This window comes from Manis pentadactyla, chromosome 7, assembly GCF_030020395.1.
Source record: "Manis pentadactyla isolate mManPen7 chromosome 7, mManPen7.hap1, whole genome shotgun sequence".
In the NCBI taxonomy this organism is placed as follows: Eukaryota; Metazoa; Chordata; class Mammalia; order Pholidota; family Manidae; genus Manis; species Manis pentadactyla.
This window is the reverse complement of record NC_080025.1, coordinates 132648628-132668939: the sequence shown is the minus strand read 5'-3', so window position 1 is coordinate 132668939 and position 20312 is coordinate 132648628. Positions and strand designations below refer to the sequence as shown.

Sequence of the window (20312 nt, the reverse complement as noted above, 5' to 3'; positions counted from 1 at the left end):
GCAGTGCCTGCCATGTAATAGAATTTCAGTAAATTTTGAATGAATTGAATGAAATGAATTCTTAATGGCTAAATAATGATGCCTGCCTCCATCAAAGTAGTGATAAAGAATTAAAATACATGTCATATGATCTGCGTCAAAGTATTTGAACTCAGCCTTATGTAGCCACATTTATTTATTTATCTGTTTGTTTCTTTGTTTTTATTTTATCATTAATCTACAATTACATGAAGAACATTATGTTTACTAGCCTTCCCCCTTCACCAAGTCCCCCCGACACACCCAATCACAGTCACTGTCCATCAGCGTAGTAAGATGCTGTAATATCACTACTTGTCTTCTCTGTGTTGCACAGCCCTCCCCATGCCCCCCGACCCCCATTATACTTGCTAATTGTAATGCCCCCTTTCTTTTTCCCCGCCCTTCCCACCCATCCTCCCCAGTCCCTTTCCCTTTGGTAACTGTTAGTCCATTCTTGGGTTCTGTGATTCTGCTGCTGTTTTGTTTCTTCAGTTTTTTCCTTTGTTCTTATACTCCACAGATGAGTGAAATCATTTGGTACTTGTCTTTCTCCACCTGGCTTATTTCACTGAGCATAATATCCTCTAGCTCCATCCATGTTGTTGCAAATGGTAGGATTTGTTTTCTTCTTATGGCTGAATAATATTCCATTGTGTATATGTACCACATCTTCTTTATCCATTCATCTACTGATGGACACTTAGATTGCTTCCATTTCTTGGCTATTGTAAATAGTGCTGTGATAAACATAGGGGTGCATCTGTCTTTTTCAAACTGGGCTGCTCCATTCTTAGGGTATATTCCTAGAAGTGGAATTCCTGGGTCAAATGATATTTCTATTTTGAGCTTTTTGAGAAACCTCCATACTGCTTTCCACAATGGCTGAACTAATTTACATTTCCACCAGCAGTGTAGGAGGGTTCCCCTTTCTCCACAACCTCGTCAACATTTGTTGTTGTTTGTCTTTTGGATGGTGGCGATCCTTACTGGTGTGAGGTGATATCTCATTGTGGTTTTAATTTGCATTTCTCTGATGACTAGCGATGTGGAGCATCTTTTCATGTGTCTGTTGACCATCTGATTTCTTCTTTGGAGAACTGTCTGTTCAGCTTCTCTGCCCATTTTTTAATTGGATTATTTGCTTTTTGTTTGTTGGGGTGCGTGAGCTCTTTATATATTTTGGGTGTCAACCCTTTATCGGATCTGTCATTTATGAATATATTCTCCCATACTGTAGGATGTTTTTTTGTTCTGTTGATGATGTCCTTTGCTGTACAGAAGCTTTTCAGCTTGATACAGTCCCACTTGTTCATTTTTGCTTTTGTTTTCCTTGCCCGGGGAGATATGTTCATGAAGAAGTCGCTCATGTTTATGTCCAAGAGATTTTTGCCTATGTTTTTTCTAAGAGTTTTATGGTTTCATGATTTACAATCAGGTCTTTGATCCATTTCAAATTTACTTTTGTGTATGGGGTTAGACAGTGATCCAGTTTCATTCTCTTACATGTAGCTGTCCAGTTTTGCCAGCACCATCTGTTGAAGAGACTGTCATTTCTCCATCGTATGTCCATGGCTCCTTTATCGTATATTAATTGGCCATATATGTTTGGGTTAATGTTTGGAGTCTCTATTCTGTTCCACTGGTCTGTGGTTCTGTTCTTGTGCCAGTACCAAATTGTCTTGATTACTGTGGCTTTGTAGTAGAGCTTGAAGTTGGGGAGCAAGATCCCCTCCCCACTTTATTCTTCCTTCTCAGGATTGCTTTGGCTATTCGAGGTCTTTGGTGTTTCCATATGAATTTTTGAACTATTTGTTCCAGTTCGTTGAAGAATGCCTTTGGTAATTTGATAGGGATTGTGTCAAATCTGTATATTGCTTTGAGCAGGATGGCCATTTTGACGACATTAATTCTTCCTAGCCAAGAGCATGAGATGAGTTTCCATTTGTTAGTGTCCTCTTTAATTTCTCTTAAGAGTGTCTTATAGTTTTCAGGGTATAGGTCTTTCACTTCCTTGGTTAGGTTTAATCCTAGGTATTTTATTCTTTTTGATGCAATTGTGAATGGAATTGTTTTCCTGATTTCTCTTTCTATTGGTTCATTGTTAGTGTATAGGAAAGCCACAGATTTCAGTGTGTTAATTTTGTATCCTTCAACTTTGCTGTATTCTAATAGCAGTTCTAGTAGTTTTGGAGTGGAGTCTTTAGGGTTTTTTATGTACAATATCATGTCATCTGCAAATAGTGACAGTTTAACTTCTTCTTTACCAATCTGGATTCCTTGTATTTTTTTGTTTTGTCTAATTGCCGTGGCTAGGACCTCCAGTACTATGTTGAATAACAGTGGGGAGAGTGGGCATCCCTGTCTAGTTCCCGATCTCAGAGGAAAAGCTTTCAGCTTTTCGCTGTTCAGTATAATGTTGGCTGTGGGTTTATCATATATGGCCTGTATTATGTTGAGGTACTTGCCCTCTATGCCCATTTTGTTGAGAGTTTTTATCATGAATGGATGTTGAATTTTGTCGAATGATTTTTCAGCATCTATGGACATGATCATGTGGTTTTTGTCCTTCTTTTTGTTTATGTGGTGGATAATGTTGATGGGTTTTCAAATGCTTTACCATCCTTGTATCCCTGGGATAAATCCCACTTGGTCATGGTGTATGATCCTTTTAATGTATTTTTGAATTTGTTTTACTAATATTTTGTTGAGTATTTTTGTATCTCTTAGGGATATTGGTCTGTAATCTTTTTTGGTGGGGTCTTTGCCTGGTTTTGGTATTATGGTGATGTTGGCTTCATAGAATGAGTTTGGGAGTATTCCCTCCTCTTCTATTTTTTGGAAAACTTTAAGGAGTATGGGTATTATGTCTTCTTTGTATGTCTGATAAAATTCTGAGGTAAATCCATCTGGCCCAGGGGTTTTGTTCTTGTGTAGTTTTTTGATTACTGCTTCAATTTCTTTGCTGGTAATTGGGTTGTTTAGATTTTGTGTGTCTTCCTTGGTCAGTGTTGGAAGGTTGTATTTTTCTAGGAAGTTGTCCATTTCTTCTAGGTTTTCCAGCGTGTAGCCACATTTTGACATTATACTGATTGAACTCCTTAAAAATAGAGCACAGGAATATATCTTACTACATTTACCATTATTGCGCATCATTTCCAGCTTGACTAATCATGATTTGATTTATATTACTATCAAACTGTACTATCACTGAGAATTTAATTTCAAGTTCTTGGTTACTTGGCAAGAATTATAATTGTGTCATGAAACTCTTAGGGCTTTAAGAAAGTAAAAATATCGGGTATCTCATTTCTCTTCTTCAGTCTACCATCCATACAAATATTGTTTTCATTTGGCTTCTAGGGAGAAGATGTCAACCGAACACTAGAAGGTGGAAGGAAGCCTCTTCATTATGCAGCAGATTGTGGGCAGCTTGAAATCCTGGAATTTCTGCTGCTGAAAGGAGCAGATATTAACGTATGTAAAGAACGTTGTTATTCTAAAAAAAATTCCTGTTGTATGCTTTGCGTAATTGTTTCCTGTAGATTGTAAGATAATTACTTGTGGAAGTCTATCATTTTTAAATAATACAGTCTGAAGTTATACCAGATTTCTTGTAATTTAGAAATATGTAGTTGGGATTTTTTTTTTAAATAAGCAAAGCAAACTGATAAAACTGTGAGTTAGGATGTTTCCTTTTTTCTAAAGCAACATGAGAGTTCTATCTGGAGGTAGGAAATGGCTGTCATGTAATAGAGGATAGGACTCTGCAGTCACATAATAAATCTAAGCAAGATTTTTGGGAAAAAGGTCAGTAAGCAAGAGGTCCAAAAAGAGCAGTCATCTCTTGGCTCTTGCCTTTTAAAGGTCCTGCATTTCAGAGCTTTGGAAAAATGTTTAACCATGAACACAAGTGAGGTAAACTGTATGTTTCAGGGGACACCATGTCACCTGGCCCAGTTGTAACCGTATTTCACTTTAATTGACAATGTTCTACCCCTGTCTTCCTGAACCTCACTGACATTTCTGCAGTAGTGAGGAGTTGAAGCTCAGAGAGGTTAAATAACTAGTTACACAGTAAATGCTTTGAGCTGGGATCGAAGCCCTACTCCCTCTACTTCACTATGCTGATTCCCAAGGAGAAACTGCTTATGGCTTGGACCTCTGGCAGCTAAGAGACTGGAAACTTGTACCTGTGAAGTGATTTTGCATAGCAAGGCAAAGAGGTAAACATAGAGTTTGAAATATTCACAAGAGTTCCCTGGTTATATCTAGAAAGAAGGTAGAAATGAAAAACAGATAGAGTAGTTTATGTCTATTTATTATTTTCATAGGCTCCAGATAAACACCATATTACCCCTCTTCTGTCTGCTGTCTATGAAGGTCATGTTTCCTGTGTGAAATTGCTTCTGTCAAAGGTGAGGTCAATTGCAAAAGCAATTTTTATTTTTCCATTACTATGTGACTGTTTAAGTTTTTGGTTATTAATTTTGTGTGGCATCAAGAACAGAAAACTAGAGGCAATATCCAAAATTGAGGTCTAGAACAATGTTACTTAAAATAGCTGGTCCACAAACTGTTACCAGTTTTTGAAGGATAGGGAGCTTAGTCTAGGATATAATATAAATCAGCAGTCTCCTTCATCAAAAATATCTTGCTCTAGAAAAACAAGTTTGCTGAACTAAGCATTGTACTAAGTGATGTAAAAGTGTCCTGGACTAGTTGCAGTCTGTAGACCAGTACCAGGTTCATGGACCACACTTTGAGTAGCTGCCCCTGGTTTGAAATTTGTAAGCTTCATTTTCTGTAGTACATACTGAGCAAGATTAGGAGAGGTAGTTTGCTGTAGGGGCTTTCCAAATCATCTAGTGTCTTGATGTATTTAAGACACTGGTAAATTGGAGTTTTTCAGTGTTTTGTCTTTGCCATTAAAATCTCTTAGATGGAGTTCAGAATCCAGCCTCAGCAATTAAGCAGTCAGTTGTAACCATTCTAGCTGTATTAAATGGAACCTGCAAATGTTGAAAGACAAGAAATCTTCATAAAGTAAGACACCAATATTAATCCCAAGGTTTTCACTTCATGGCCATACTCTGGAAAGTGCTGTTTGTAACATTTTGCTTGAGATTTTTAAATAAACTCTGCTAGAATAAGCAAGAAAGAAATAAAAAATTAAATGTATATAAGGCTTTGTAGAAAAATGTTTAACACACAGGTGCTCAATAAATAATTGGTTTTATTATAACTAAAACTGAAGAGGATTTTATGCTTCCCAGAGTCAGCCTCCGTAAGAAGTTGGAGATTATTGGGAAGGAGGGTAGCACATTTCTCTCTTAACTGAGAGCTTTTAAAAGATGCTGTTCCAAAAGTAGTTAATTGAGACTCTAAAACGGTTTTTTTAAGCCAAAGCTTTGTGTTAAACACACAAAGTTTCATGTTAAACACAATTACTGGAATTCTTTAAATGTGTACCTGTTCTGTGAGTTTGGGGAGGCTGGGGGTAGGAAGTGGTATATATTAATAACTTTTAGATACTGTACACAATTCTAATATAAATGATGCAGTTCTCCAAAAGCCAAACTAAATGGAAATACTATTCGTTGCCACTGCACTGGATCCAGAATCAGTGGTAGAATGTGCTCACAAAGTTTCCAATCACTCTTTCTCCTTACTGTCCATTCTTCCTCCACACTCACGAAGAGATTAAAAAGTACTTCTTGGAAAAACCACTAGGTAATTTTATCCCTGGGGGAATATTTTTGCCTACCATATTAAAAACGGATTGTGGCAGGCTGCAAGTGTTGATTTACAGTTTGTGAAAGATTTATATAATTCCAGTATTTTATTAGTATTGCAAGTAACTAAACCCAGCTCAAATAGGCTTAAATAGTAAAGAGATCTTGTTGATTGTAACTCTACAGTTGAGGCACAGCTTGTCCCTGGGCTTAAGCCAACAGACTAGGATCTGATTTCTTTTTGCCTGTCTGTCTGTTCTCTTCCTCATTGTTGACTTAATTCCCTTGGCCTCACCAGTCTGATAAGTATATAGTAAAATAAATAGTTAACAATACTGTTTGTATTTGAAAGTTGCTAAGAGACTAAATCTTAAAGGTTCTCATCACAAGAAGAGAAATTGTAACTCTGAGGTGATGGATGTTAACTAATCTTATTGTAATAATTATTGTTCAGTATATACATTCATCAAGTCATTGTAGTGTACACCTTTAACTAATACAATAGTATGAACTTATTTTTTAGTTGAGATACAATTGGCATTAAGTCAGAAACAAAGAGAAATGAATGATTCCTTCCATCCCTTTCTTTCTTCCTTTCCATGACCTTTTCTACCCAGCCAGGCATTTTGTTCTCTGAAAATAATAACTTAATAAAAACTTCATGGCATCCTTTTTAAGCTTAGGGCTCTGATAATTTACTAAATGAGATGCCCCTAAGCATTCTCTCTGTTTTTGCCTGATCCTGGATGCTAGAGCAGAACTGTATTTCTTTCTGAGAGGCTTCTTTCCTCATAGGACAAACAAAACAAAAAATTATCCTTATGCTAGAGAGTACCCCAACCATTGTTCTGTATTCCTTATAGTCATGGTCCAAGGTCATTGAGACGTTCTGGTTTTAAGATTCCATTGTCAAAGAATCAATCTTCTAGCTGGATTTGCATGTACATTAGGCTCTGTGTTACCCTAGAGGAGTCTCTATAACATATACTTCATTGCTAAAATGCTGGTTTTAAGTTGAATTGTCTGGCTTTTAACTAACTTATTTTTTCTTTTAATTGTGCCTGTAATGGTGCCTGTAATGTAATTTTTATTTGTATCTGAGCCTTGATTTTTATTGGTAAGTAACAGAGACGGCTATAGTGATGGCAAATCAATTGAGAGCTGTTATTTTAAATGAAAAAGTTTTTTTTTAACCTTTATGAAAGCAGCACAGTAAAATTTAGTTCGGCTTTTACAAAATTAATTGCTTGAGTTTTTTGTTGCATAAGTTTCTTTAATGGATACCCTGTAGTTTTGTTAGCTAAATATTTTTTGGAAACTGTGCTCTTTCAAAAAGCCTTTGTTACTAAAATAAGGCTATTCCAGTGCACATTCTTTACATTACAGTGTGTGTATTGTGAAATATGGTTTATTCTGCCTTTATCAAAAGTTAGAATCCTTATGGATTATTATGAATTTGTTTTAAAGGTACTTAGTTTGAGAAGTATACCAGATTGATTGACATTTTTAATATATTATCCAGCTGGTATATCATTAGCTTAGGATAGAAGCCAAAATAATAAACAGAAATTTTAAAACAGTATGATCACAACTAATAGAAAAAAAATCACAAAGAAATGAAAAATTGCTGGAGTATTTGAAATCAGACTGTGTGACATGCTGTATCACTTACCAGACAAGTTTGTTTTGTTTTGTTTTATTTTTACTACAATGGAGGATGAAGTTTATGACACAAGTGGGAATTTTAAACATTTAATTCTTGATTATCCATATAGCAAAAGAGGAAACTAACATCTGTAGAATATGTACTAAACACTTTGTCGTCTCTAATTTGTATCAACCCAAATACATAGGTATAACCAGTCTCCATTTTATGAATAAGAAAACCATGTCTCAGAGAGGTTAAGTATCTATCTAAAGTCAAACAGTATATAATGGAATCAAGATTTGTTCCAAAATTATGACTCCAAAGCCCATATTCTTTCTGCTATTTAAGATTGCCTTTCAGAATTAGTCAGGGACGGTTATGAGAAATGGAACATATGTATTTCTGTAGGCAAAACTTAATTTGACCGAGTTTTAATTGAACTAGTAATGAAAAAAAATATGTGGAGATAACACATGTGGGACTTCCGCATCAAGACTGAGGTGTGAGCGCGTGCCATGGTAGCCGCTTTTTGTCCCCCAGACAGAAAAATGTTTTTAAAATGAATGAATCAATAGTTGCTTTGGACCATAGGAAGTAGTTCATTAGACATAAAATTATAATGAATCCTTGCATCACAGAAAGCAGGCGAGTTAGGGCTGAAGAATAAAGCATTCCCTGACCTGAGCACGAATATTGTTGCAAAGGTAGCAGCTGATCCAGGGCTGCTCCAAACCCAGAAGTGGTCAGCACCCCGGAGCTATAAACAGGTGAAGACTCGGATAAGAAATAGATTAAGCCCAAAGGGAAAGACTACGATGCAAGAAGGATGGCAAGCAAAAAATTAGTATGTGAATAAGTCTAAATAAAACTAAAACACAAAACAAACACTCTCTTTAAAAAAAATAGGTGAAAACTACAGAATTGTTCAATAATAACTTACAAGATGGAAGGGGAGGTGACCAAAGCTCCTGTTACTTTCACCAAATCCAAGCCAGAGCACATAAAAACATTAATAAAACTGGTCAGAAGAGCAAGGGAAAGAAGATAGAAATGCAGGCTCGAGAAGCATCCTGGGAAGCTTAGCAGCAGGAGAGTAAGAAGCCCAAATAAGAGTATGAGACAGAAGTCGGTGGTAGAGAAGTAGCAGCTGAGCAGCACAGCGTCAAGAACAAGGCCAAGCCTAAAAGACTCAGCTTGCTTTTATCAAAGCAAAACAGGCTGTGTAAGCACATGTCATTTTGAATTGAAATGCTCGCAGTTGAATAAGGTTCCCTTTTTCTTTATTTGGCCTAAAAAATCTTAACCAGGCAATTTCTAGAATAAAAGGGATATTTAAAAGGTAGTATAAAAAAAAAATCCAGTCCAGAGGTTGGCAGACTTTTTCTTCAAGAGTCAGGTATGACCTCGTAGCACATGTCACCACATTGACCCTGTGGCTCTAAAGCTGCCAGAGGCAATGCAGAAATGCATGGGCCTGGCTGCAGCCCCATAACACTCTGTCTGCAAAGACGAGCATCTGGGCCACAGTTCGCCAGCTCCTGTTCTAACTCATGAAGAGTCTGGAATTTATAGTGCACATCATTTTCAAAAAGTCCAAGGGGTAAAATGACCCTTTCTAAGTGACACAAGTTGAGTATTTATCATTCTGTATGCTTTTATTAGACTATTCTAGTGCTTATTTGTTGAAAAGTTTTATTGTCAATTAATGTAGCCAAACAAGAGTTTATTAGGACAGTGATCCAAAATTTTCATTGTTCATTCCTGAACTGGTCTTCCAAATCTCACATACCTGAATGGTAGCAGTATTGCATGAACACATTTAGACTAGAGTTAATTATGAACTGGGACTCTTGAACTATAAAACTGTTAGCCAGTGGACTTGTGTCATAAGTCTAAACTTTCTTTATTTTCCACAGCTACATATATGATATTGAATCTAGTTTCCATAGTTAATTCACTGAGAAATAATAGTTTGTAGTTTTAATACACTGTCGTGTTAGACACTTCCTACAATATTAATGTTATTTAATATACCAGAATTTCTATACTATTAATACTTACTAAAATTTCTTACAATTTATGTAATTCCTTATGATTTTATAATTGATAACAAAGATTGTAAGACATATCCTTGTTCCCTAATCCTAAGTAAAACAATTTCTAAGTTATCCACTATAGGGTATTATGGGGAAAGGGGAAATATTTAAACATTTATTTCTATCATCTATCATCACTTTTATAAAGATGTTAAGTTAGCTGTAATTTAGAATTTAGACACATAAGCAGTGTCACTCTAGTGTGTTTTCATATTCTGTTCCTATATAGGAATATACAATACTGCTATTAAAAACTGATCACACAACTTCTATAAGAACAAGAATTCTTTTAAACAAATAAAAATCTTATGAATTGAAAATTTAATGAAAGTTTTAAAACATTATAATTACTGTTTTATTCTTAGGCTACAAAATAAACTGCTGACAGCATAGTCATACTATTATAAGCTGTCATTTGTCATTAGTGATGTTTAGCATACTAAGCTGTATCTGAGAGGAAAAAGTCCAAAAGAAACTTTTTAAAGTGTGAAGCAGAGAAAGAATAGAAAAAAAAGCCAAAGAACGTATCTCCTTACGAAGTCTGCTGTAACCTTACCACAAAAAAATACATATATGTAGCCACTGATTATTGGGTGGTACTAATTTTAATGACTAATAGCTGTTTCATTCTGTATGTGAAGTGTTCCTGGTTTTATAAACGACTGAGGCTTTTATAAAAAGGAAGTCAAAATGTGTAATGTCTTATACTGAGTTGCTGCAGAGAGTAGAAAATTTAGAAAACCATGTTATCTGATGTATTTACATGTTCTACTTTGGAAAAAAAAATCAGGTAGCCAGTTAATGATAAAACCTGAATACCCCTCTCTAATCCTCAAAGTGTCTGTGGTGCCAATTTTGCTGCTTGACTTGAGAATCAAATGTAAAATATACAAGGGTTGGAAAGTCAGCCCTTTCAGCATAAACAAGTACTGTTTAAGGCTTGATTGCAGGTAGAACCAACATTTTTTATTTGAATTACTACCTCACCCCCAGTAAGATCTCAATAGCTTTTCATATTCTCAAGTAAGGACACATTTTATGGTTGTTTGGAACCCCCAAAGTTCTGTTGCATTTAACATAAGCAAGTTTGGTTTCAAAACTTTTTAGGAAAGGTAATCCTGAGAACTCAGCATACCTTTCTGAATTGCTTTAAGGAGAACATGCATCATAAAAGGCGTGCCAGAATTTGATACAGCTACAAAGTTACCACTTAAATAAGTGAAGAAACCAATTGTTTTGGTGTGGTTCACAGGTCTACTACACAAGTATGCTCATTGTCAGCTCATTGTTTTTACCCACTTAGATCTTTTAGTCTGGAGTACATCATTATTTTAGAGTTTTCATTAGTGATATACCCCCATGTGCTGTGGTACCATCCAGCTCCAAGTCTACTTCTCAGTTCTACTTAATGGCTTTGTGGCTTTGAGCAAGGTTCTTAATATCTAAGCCTAAGCTTTCTCTTCTGCAGCACAGGGCCAGTGCAGTAGTCTCCCTTTATCTGCAGTTTTGCTTTTCGGTTTTAGTTACCCTTGGTCCACTGCGGTCAGGTAGCAGATGACCCCCCTGATATATAGTCAGAAGTTCAGTAGTAGCCTAAATGCTACGTCACAGTGCTACACCATTCGCCTAATTCATCCTATCACAAACACATTTTATCATCTCACACCATCACAAGAAAGAGGGTAAGTACAATACAGTAAGAGGAAGAGACTACATTCACACATTTCATTCCAGTATACTGTTACAATCATTCTGTTTTATTATTGGTTATTGTTAGTCTATTACTGTGCCTAATTTATAAATTACACTTTTTCATAGGTATGTATGTATAGGAAAAACATAGTATAAATAGTGTTCGGTACTATCCACGGTTTCAGGCCTCCACTGAGGGTCTTGGAACATATTCCCTGCAGAGAAGGGGGGCTACTGTGCTTATCACACAGAGTTGATGAGAGAATAAAGTAGCTCACAATTAAATGACATTTCTTATGTACAAGTACTGTTTAAGTGCTTTGCATATATTAACTCATTTGATCACAGTAATTCTGTGAAGTAGGTATGATTTTTATCCCACATTTTACCATTGGGAAAACTGAGGGACAGAGTGGTTAGGACACCTGTCTAGGATTCATATAGCTAGCTGGTAAGAAGGGGATTTGCAATTTGAACCCAGTCACTGGCTCCAGAGCTTGTGCCTGTAACCACTATGGTACACTTCCTGTCAGCAATGCCAAGTAGTTAGATAAGGTAATGTGTGCAAGTCATTTGCTGTAATACTGACCTTGTCATAAATTCTCAGTAAATACCAAGACCAGTTAGGATTAATGTAGGGAACTTTGATGTATTTCTTAGAAAAAGGAAGACTTGCTCCAAGAATGAGGGTTCCCTGAAAAGTTAAGTTTTATGAAAATAACTGTTTCAAATGTACATAAGCTTTCTCATGCAAAACTTAGGTGTCACTTCATAAGTAGTATAATAGCTTAATATCTGAATGTCTTTAGAGAGAAGCAGTTTGAAGACTTATTTATACTCTACTCCAACCCCATATTTCTGTGGTGAATTTTTCTCTGAAACCTTGAGATGATCTTATGTTCTTACTAGATGTGACTACAGTGGAAATACTAAAAATCGTATTTTCACAAGGGGTAACATTGGAACAAATCCAAGGCTAATACACATGCAACTAAATATGAACTATAGTCACTATGTCCAAATAAGAAATAAAATAAAAATAAATACAAACAACGAGACACGTTCTATATATATGTGTGGGTCTTCATTTGTTAGTTTTCGTTACATGAATCAGAGTAGTTATACCTTTTTAAGAGTTCATTGAAGTTACAAGAAAGTTTTTTTAAGTGAAAGAGATTAAAAGACAGCAGCAACACTTAGCCCACCAGGAAAGGAGAAGTTCTCAGCAAATGCCATCTTTGATCTGTCATTCCCCAGTGCATGGTGAGGACACTGTTCAGAGGCACAGGGGTGCCGTCAGAGGAGCCTGGCATTGAGGTTAGAAAAGCAAGATTTAAGGCCTAGTCCTGTAACTTAATATCCAGTAAATCACTTGACATCTAAACACCATGGGATTAATAATCACATCTCAGGATTTTTCTAAGGATCACAGAAGATAATGGTCTGTCCCTGTTTTTATTATATTTGCAGAGATGATCCTTTCCTTTGTCCCGCTAGATTGTGAAAATGCAAAGAACCAGTCTGTCATCATCCTCAGTGCCTCACAAGAGGAACTGGCAAAAAAATTTCTGTAAGGGATCAGATAATAAATTTATAGGCCTTGAAGGGCATAGGGTCTCTTACAACTGCTCAACTCTGATATTCTAGCCCCAAAGCAGCTCTAAAGAACATGTAAACAAATGAGTATGGCTTTGACCAAGTAAAATTTTATCAAAACTGTATCTGGCACCTAACAGAAACTCTTTAAATATCTGTTAACTTGTGAATTGGATGTCTTTGAAAATGTTCTTTAGCTTGAAAGTGCTCAACAGATGACACATTGTATGTACAACTGTACAGGGTTCTTCATTTTCCTAAAAGAGGCACCACAAATACCAAGAATACCTAAAGGTAATAAATTCTAAAATCTCCTAATGTTTTTAGGTGAAAGCTGTAGATGATATTTAACTAAAGATAGCATAGAGCACAAGATTTGGCATCAGAAGGCTCTAGTTTCTATAACTTGCTGACTGTGGGCAATTTTCTTAATCTCTCTGAGTTTAAGAATCTATAAAATAGAGATAACAGTATCTGTGTCACAGGGCTGCTGTGAGGATAAAATGAGATGATGTATCTACACTATGAGTATGTTAAAAACTCAAAAGCACTACCAAAATGTAAGGATTATAACATTAACTGTGTTGAGCATTGTATTAAATGCTATGGGATATCCAGGAATTAACTGTATCTCTCATACCAATATGTAAATTAAGTATTAAATGTGCTGAGAAATCCTGTACCAGTAAATTACACAGTATGTAAGACAGTACGTATTTGAATAATTTTTTAATGTTATTGTTTAGACTCCAAAATTGAACGTTTTAGTAATTCTCTGGTAATAATATTTAAGTGTATATTCAAACAGATTTCTCAGGTTCTAAACATTTTATCATACTGCCATGGAATTTTAAGCAAATGCCTCAAATCATGAGATAATGGAATCCTTTAGAAGCAGTTTCTTAAGACTTCTAAAATACATGTGAATTGATTCAAAATAAGTATTTGAAGTATTCTTTCTAAAACAGTGATAACACTGTATGTAACATATGCAAGATGGAAGAAAGGTAGTTTTTCCTTTTAATTTGGATATATGTGGTCTCTAAGATATATGTTGCTAAGTGTGTGCACTGTGACCCAGATTTGAGTGTTTTTCCACAAGTATTTGTTGAACTTCCTCTATATGCCAGGCATTTGTTCTCGGTGTTAAAGGTACAGAGATGAGTATAACAAGGCTGCTGCCCTTGTGAAGCTCAGCCTAATTTGGGGAAGATGGGTCTGTTAACAGATAATTACAGACTATGGTAAGTGCTGTAAGAGATGAAATGCAGCTGTATCGGGAACTCCTGCCTCAGTGGTTTAAACAGGAAAGTGGCTCATAACAAGATGTCTGAAGGAAGGTGGGCAAGCCAGGGCCTAGCGACAGGTTGTGCTGTGTCAGTAGCCCACACTCCCTTTCGCCAGTCTTCCCTAATCCTAAAGAGTCACATGATGACTGCTAAACCTCCAAGCACTGTGTCTTGTGTTCTGGGCAGGAAGAAGGGAAAAGCACTTAAGGACTCTTCTTCTCTTGGGGCCTTACTGGAAAAGGAAAGCCCTCCCAGGGAGAAGCCAGGTTTGTGTCAGATGGCCATCTGCAGCATGGAGTCTGTGGATTCGCTTTCTTTTCAACCTCTGTAGCACAGGAAAATAAGAAGGGGGTTGCATTGGACACTGCATAAGCCAAGCTACTCTGCCTCAGAGTATGATCAGGTGCTAGGAGCACACAGGAGAAGAGGGAGCCAGCTACCCAGGAAATTCCCGAAGGTCTTCACAGAGAATGTAACAATGGAATGAGAGTTAATTCAGTGGCTAAAGGGAGAGGAGAAATGTGTTCCTTTACATTTTAAGAGTCCTTGTGAGACATTTAATACCAGATAAAGGAAATACAGGCCTTCATTTTATATTTGAATACAGCTGGCTTTCCTTCCAGAAGTGAATTGACTAGGTAAGGTGCTATTCTCAAGTTGTAAAACAGCATCCATCAACATACATAGAAATGTCCAAGTTATTATGTGTGTGTATACATACACATATATCCAAGTGCTAATTTTATTAATGAATTTATAAATGTTCATTAAAGCAAAGCTGCTTGGTATATAGACAGTCGAACCATACAACTATCAGCATCATCACCACAAAAGACTTTTGTCAAGATAATACCAGACAACCTCAATACACATTTAAGAGTATCATTCTTTTTTTTTTTTTTTTTTTTTTTTTTTATGCTATACATTACATCCCGGTTACTTATTTATTTTACAATTGGAAGTGTGTACTTTTTCTTGGTTGTTGTTGTTAGGGCATCTCTCATATTTATTGATCAAATGGTTGTTAACAACAATAAAATTCTGTATAGGGGAGTCAATGCTCAATGCACAATCATTAATCCACCTCAAGCCTAATTTTCTCAGTCTCCAATCTTCTGAGGCATAACGAACAAGTTCTTACATGGAGAACAAATTCTTACATAGTGAATAAGTTACATGGTGAACAGTACAAGGGCAGTCATCACAGAAACTTTTGGTTTTGCTCATGCATTGTGAACTATAAACAGTCAGTTCAAATATGAATACACATTTGATTTTTATACTTGATTTATATGTGGATACCACATTTCTCTCTTTATTATTTTTAATAAGATGCTGAAGTGGTAGGTAGATACAACATAAAGGTAGAAAACATAGTTTAGTGTTGTAAGAGAGCAAATGTAGATGATCAGGTGTGTGCCTGTAGACTATGTGTTAATCCAAGCTAGACAAGGGCAATAAAACATCCACGTATGCAGAAGATTTCTCTCAGAACAGGGAGGGTGAGGTTCTAAGCCTCACCTCTGTTGATCCCCAATTTCTCACCTGATGACCCCCCTGCGACTGTGCCTGTCTTAGGTTGTTCCTCCCTTGAGGAATCTTACCCGTCTCTGGCTAACCAGTCATCTTCCGGAGCCATACAGGGAAATGTAAAGTTGGTAAGTGAGAGAGAAGCCTTATTGTTTGAAATGGTTAGCTTTTTATTTCTTTGCATATTTATGCCCTGTGGCTTCTATGCCCAGCATTTGTCTTGAGGTATCTTTACCACTTGGAGGAGTTATGATACTCGGTAAATTTGATATGAGGCACGAATTCTATTTAAGAATTCGTTGTAATTAGGAAGGAAGAAGAAAAGCTATAGAAGTAGCAGGAGGGAGAAAACATGGGAAGATTGATTATTTCTTTGACATATCTTCTTGTAGAGTAACTTCAGCATGTATAGATTTTAAGCTACTACTTAAATTGCGCACACACATTAACATAATAGGAGTATAGTTACATAACCAAAGCATATCTGTAATTACCAGCCATCTCCAGTGAAACCAAGAAAACCAGTTAGGCACCCTAGGCATTTGTGAAAACTTATCAATGATATGATGGTTATTATCTAACTGAATTTGAATAGTTTGAGAAAAATCAGACAAATTAAAACAACCCATTCCTGGGCACTGTTCACATCCCATATGTTCTTTTAACAGTAAATAGTCTGTAGTTGTAAGATTTTGGAGCGCTACAATTTGCACTTCTCCTAATTCTTGGTTGAGTTCCAACAGTATAGATCCAGTCAAATTTGTTGTTTTACTGTATGCACAGGCCAGCTTAGATATCTCCTTCATTCCCATGGCAAGTCCAGGAGCTGGTGGGATGAGTGCATCTACAGCTGTAGCAGTGCGTGGATCTTTGTTGGGGTTTTTTGATGATCATCTTCTGGCATGAGTCTTCCCGAGAGTGCTGATGTTGGAAGTTCTCTTTCATATCGTTTCTTAGTTCATTTTCGGGGTAGCCAAATTAGGCTTTGATCCTCTGTATAAACACAAACAGACCCTTTGCCTACACTTTTATATGTCCTTTATATCATTGTGTAGAACTCATTAGAGGTCACCACATAGGAACTGCATTTTTTTTTTTTAATCATTAATCTACACTTACATGACGAATACTTTGTTTACTAGGCTCTCCCCTATACCAGGTCCCCCCTATATACTCCTTTACAGTCACTGTCCATCAGCGTAGCAACCTGTTGTAGAATCACTACTTGTCTTCTCTGTGTTGTACAGCCCTCCCCTTTCTCCCACCCCGCTATGGATGCTAATCTTAATACCCCCCTACTTCTCCCCCCCTTATCCCTCCCTACCCACCCATCCTCCCCAGTCCCTTTCCCTTTGGTACCTGTTAGTCCATTCTTGAGTTCTGTGATTCTGCTGCTGTTTTGTTCCTTCAGTTTTTCCTTTGTTCTTATATTCCACAGATGAGTGAAATCATTTGGTATTTCTCTTTCTCCGCTTGGCTTGTTTCACTGAGCAAAATACCCTCCAGCTCCATCCATGTTGCTGCAAATGGTTGGATTTGCCCTTTTCTTATGGCTGAGTAGTATTCCATTGTGTATATGTACCACATCTTCTTTATCCATTCATCTATCGATGGACATTTAGGTTGCTTCCAATTCTTGGCTATTGTAAATAGTGCTGCGATAAACAAAGGGGTGCACTGATCTTTCTCATACTTGATTGCTGCATTCTTAGGGTAAATTCCTAGGAGTGCAATTCCTGGGTCAAATGGTAAGTCTGTTTTGAGCATTTTGATGTACCTCCATACTGCTTTCCACAATGGTTGAACAAGTTTACATTCCCACCAGCAGTGTAGGAGGGTTCCCCTTTCTCCACAGCCTCGCCAACATTTGTTGTTGTTTGTCTTTTGGATGGCAGCCATCCTTACTGGTGTGAGGTGATACCTCATTGTAGTTTTAATTTGCATTTCTCTGATAATTAGCGATGTGGAGCATCTTTTCATGTGTCTGTTGGCCATCTGTATTTCTTTTTTGGAGAACCGTCTGTTCAGTTCCTTTGCCCATTTTTTAATTGGGTTATTTGTTTTTTGTTTGTTGAGGCGTGTGAGCTCTTTATATATTCTGGACGTCAAGCCTTTATCGGATGTGTCATTTTCAAAGATATTCTCCCATACTGTAGGGTTTCTTTTTGTTCTATTGATGGTGTCTTTTGCTGTACAGAAGCTTTTCAGCTTAATATAGTCCCACTTGTTCATTTTTGCTGTTGTTTTCCTTGCCCGGGGAGATATGTTCAAGAAGAGGTCACTCATGTTTATGTCTAAGAGGTTTGTGCCTATGTTTTCTTCCAAGAGTTTAATGGTTTCGTGACTTACATTCAGGTCTTTGATCCATTTTGAGTTTACTTTTGTATATGGGGTTAGATGATGGTCCAGTTTCATTCTCCTACATGTAGCTGTCCAGTTTTGCCAGCACCATCTGTTGAAGAGACTGTCATTTCGCCATTGTATGTCCATGGCTCCTTTATCAAATATTAATTGACCATATACGTCTGAGTTAATGTCTGGATTGTCTAGTCTGTTCCATTGGTCTGTGGCTCTGTTCTTGTGCCAGTACCAAATTGTCTTGATTACTATGGCTTTATAGTAGAGCTTGAAGTTGGGGAGTGAGATCCCCCCTACTTTATTCTTCTTTCTCAGGATTGCTTTGGCTATTCGGGGTCTTTGGTGGTTCCATATGAATTTTTGAATTATTTGTTCCAGTTCATTGAAGAATGTTGCTGGTAGTTTCATAGGGATTGCATCAAATCTGTATATTGCTTTGGGCAGGATGGCCATTTTGACGATATTAATTCTTCCTAGCCATGAGCATGGGATGCGTTTCCATCTGTTAGTGTCCCCTTTAATTTCTTTTAAGAGTGACTTGTAGTTTTCAGAATATAAGTCTTTCACTTCTTTGGTTAGGTTTATTCCTAGGTATTTTATTTTTTTTGATGCAATTGTGAATGGAGTTGTTTTCCTGATTTCTCTTTCTGTTGGTTCATTGTTGGTATATAGGAAAGCCACAGATTTCTGTGTGTTGATTTTGTATCCTGCAACTTTGCTGTATTCCGATATCAGTTCTAGTAGTTCTGGGGTGGAGTCTTTAGGGTTTTTTATGTACAGTACAGTATCATGTCATCTGCAAATAGTGACAGTTTGACTTCTTCTTTGCCAATCTGGATTCCTTGTATTTTTTTGTTTTGTCTGATTGCCGTGGCTAGGACCTCTAGTACAATGTTAAATAACAGTGGGGAGAGTGGGCATCCCTGTCTAGTTCCCGATCTCAGCGGAAATGCTTTCAGCTTCTCGCTATTCAATATAATGTTGGCTGTGGGTTTTTCATAGATGGCCTTTATTATGTTGAGGTACTTGCCCTCTATTCCCAATTTGGTGAGAGTTTTTATCATGAATGGATGTTGAACTTTGTCAAATGCTTTTTCAGCATCTATGGAGATGATCATGTGGTTTTTGTCTTTCTTTTTGTTGATGTGGTGGATGATATTGATGGACTTTCGAATGTTGTGCCATCCTTGCATCCCTGGGATGAATCCCACTTGGTCATGGTGTACGATGGTTTTGATGTATTTTTGAATTCGGTTTGCTAAAATTTTGTTGAGTATTTTTGCGTCTACGTTCATCAGGGATATTGGTCTGTAGTTTTCTTTTTTGGTGGTGTCTTTGCCTGGTTTTGGTATTAGGGTGATGTTAGCTTCATAGAATGAGTTTGGGAGTGTCCCCTCCTCTTCTATTTCTTGGAAAACTTTAAGGAGAATGGGTATTATGTCTTCCCTGTATGTCTGATAAAATTCCGAGGTAAATCCATCTGGCCCGGGGGTTTTGTTCTTTGGTAGTTTTTTGATTACCGCTTCAATTTCGTTGCTGGTAATTGGTCTGTTTAGATTTTCTGTTTCTTTTTGGGTCAGTCTTGGAAGGTTGTATTTTTCTAGGAAGTTGTCCATTTCTCCTAGGTTTCCCAGCTTGTTAGCATATAGGTTTTCATAGTAGTCTCTATTAATTCTTTGTATTTCTGCGGGATCTGTTGTGATTTTTCCTTTCTCATTTCTGATACTGTTGATTTGTGTTGACTCTCTTTTCCTCTTAATAAGTCTGGCTAGAGGCTTATCTATTTTGTTTATTTTCTCGAAGAACCAGCTCTTGGTTTCATTGATTTTTGCTATTGTTTTATTCTTCTCAATTTTATTTATTTCTTCTCTGATCTTTATTATGTCCCTCCTTCTGCTGACCTTAGGCCTCATTTGTTCTTCTTTTTCCAATTTTGATAGTTGTGACATTAGACCGTTCATTTGGGATTGCTCTTCCTTTTTTAAATATGCTTGGAGTGCTATATACTTTCCTCTTAAGACTGCTTTTGCTGCGTCCCACAGAAGTTGGGGCTTAGTGTTGTTGTTGTCATTTGTTTCCATATATTGCTGGATCTCCATTTTGATTTGGTCATTGATCCATTGATTATTTAGGAGCGTGTTGTTTAGCCTCCATGTGTTTGTGAGCCTTTTTGCTTTCTTTGAACAGTTTATTTCTAGTTTTATGCCTTTGTGGTCTGAAAAGTTGGTTGGTAGGATTTCAATCTTTTGGAATTTACTGAGGCTCTTTTTGTGTCCTAGTATGTGGTCTATTCTGGAGAATGTTCCATGTGCACTTGAGAAGAACATGTATCCTGTTGCTTTTGGATGTA

General features: G+C 36.9%; 1 protein-coding gene across 1 annotated transcript in view; it reads left to right on the top strand.

Moving 5' to 3' along the window:
- The window catches only part of MTPN (myotrophin), a 66673-nt gene that overhangs the window by 30917 nt on the left and 15444 nt on the right, over positions 1 to 20312 (top strand). Inside the window, exons 2-3 of the mRNA XM_036905530.2 lie at positions 3382 to 3495; positions 4353 to 4436. Coding sequence (XP_036761425.1) covers positions 3382 to 3495; positions 4353 to 4436 — 198 coding nt within the window. The remainder of the gene's footprint in view (positions 1 to 3381; positions 3496 to 4352; positions 4437 to 20312) is intronic.